The sequence below is a fragment of the Thalia democratica genome, unplaced genomic scaffold, assembly GCF_965202585.1.
Source record: "Thalia democratica unplaced genomic scaffold, ktThaDemo2.hap1.1 HAP1_SCAFFOLD_1009, whole genome shotgun sequence".
NCBI lineage: Eukaryota > Metazoa > Chordata > Thaliacea > Salpida > Salpidae > Thalia > Thalia democratica.
In genome coordinates this window covers 36,879-38,703 of record NW_028139943.1, presented here as the reverse complement: position 1 = coordinate 38,703, position 1,825 = coordinate 36,879, and the positions used below count along the sequence as shown (strand labels likewise).

Below are 1,825 nucleotides of genomic sequence, written 5' to 3'. Positions count from 1 at the left end.
AACCTTTGTTAAGGTAAAGAAAATTAGTCGCAATAATTTGAGTTATTCGTTTATTTATTTGGGTCTGTCAATTTTCGATTCTCTTTTAACTACTTTTGTGATAATGCTAAAAACTTACCTTTTTGTCTAAGTATATATAACTTTAAGAACTTTTCTTAATTGAAAAAAAATACAGAAACAAAATGGGTAAGTAACGAAGGTAGCTTTGAAGTTTGACAAAACAAGTTTAAGTTGACTAAATTGAACTTACTTTTCCCATGAACAAAGTTTGATTTTTGTTCAAAATCATGAACACAAACGGATGATCAACTTCAAAATCAGCATTTTCAACATGCATTATATTGCAAATTTCGGCTGATACAGTCATAACTGATGCAGCAGCTTCAGTTCCTGTTTCATTTATCCCAATGAATGTTTTGTGAACTACTTCATTCACATAAAGCCTACGTTTTTGTTGCAGACCACCTTTGGACATTGCAGTAAAATCTGCATTATTTTCATCAAAAGCATCTATGATTCCCAACGAACTCAAAACATCGTTTAAGTTTGCTTCGTACTCAAATTCGAACTTGGGCAATCTCAACGAGACTGACTTCCTTTTAAAATACTTGTCTTCTTTAATTTTTGCGTAAGTTTTGACGTCTAAACGTTTGATTACATCATCAATGCCAAACATTTCATTTGGTAAAATGATCAGCATGCTAAAGTTTTGATTCTTATAGGGTATTTTCAGACACTGAAACCCACACTCATCAACAGATTGATGTAGGTATGATTTTTCCTCACACATCATTTCGACTGTTGATGTTTTCTCTTTCGCGGAATAAAACGTGCCATCACGAACAACATCATAATAAAACTCATTAAGCCAATCACCTTTGAAGCAAATGCAACTAACTAGAACACATGCAGTACTAGGGTCCATGATACTAAACAAATTTTTTATACTCTCATTAGTACAACTTGAAACCCAATCATTTATTGTTTTTATACAATTTGCAGAATTTTCGTAATCCAAAGTTTGTACTTTGCAACTAAAAGTGGTTTGCATGACACTTTTATACTTTGCAGCCATATTAAACATTCCTGAAGGAAATACAGAGTTAGCCAGTTTGATTTTCAAAACTTCCGAGTCCGAACTGAGTATATCATTTAGCTTTTTTATTTTACAAAGAACTTTTTTGAATATATCGATTCCTAATGCCTCTTTAAGCTGCTGCTTAGTTGTTCTTTTAGCACCTAATATTAGCATTGACAGTGCAAGCGAAATGCTCACTGGTGAAATGAAAATGTTCTTGTTTTTGTCAGTACTTTCACAAAGCTTGTTGAAGAGATTGACATCAAAAGAATCAAAACTCATATTTAATTTAGACAAAACAAAGATTTCAATCCTGTAAAATTTATTAGCGTTATATAACTGTTCAAAATATAGATTTAACTGTTTGCTAACAAAAGATCCTAGTGAAGTAACTTCACTGGAATATAAATAAAAACAAATTATACAGTAATCTTCCTTTATTCTACCAACATATGTTTCTGTGTGTTAACGAATCAACACACTTCAACTGGGTTCTATTCATTATATACATTCAGTTATACATTCCCCACTACTTTACTGCAAGTACCTGGAGGATCTCTTAATGATGTTTGTTGATACGAAGAGTAGAAGCAACATTTTAGAACTCATTAAATTCGAAGGCTCGCTCAAGAACATCCCAATAGCCAGCCAACAAACATGTATACACCTACTTTATTCTATGCTTCTATTCTCTCATTACAGTAATTATTTTTTTACAGAACCCAGTTGAAGTGTGTTGATTCGTTA

General features: G+C 32.1%; 1 protein-coding gene across 1 annotated transcript; it reads right to left on the bottom strand.

Annotated features, from left to right (window-relative positions):
• Window positions 1-250: 250 nt before the first annotated feature.
• LOC145847634 (leukocyte elastase inhibitor-like) lies at window positions 251-1,360 on the bottom strand (the record flags this gene model as incomplete). Its single annotated transcript, XM_082953658.1, has 1 exon — window positions 251-1,360. A coding segment is annotated over exon 1 (1,110 nt), but the record flags the coding sequence as incomplete, so codon positions are not given.
• Between the last annotated feature and the right edge of the window lie 465 nt (window positions 1,361-1,825).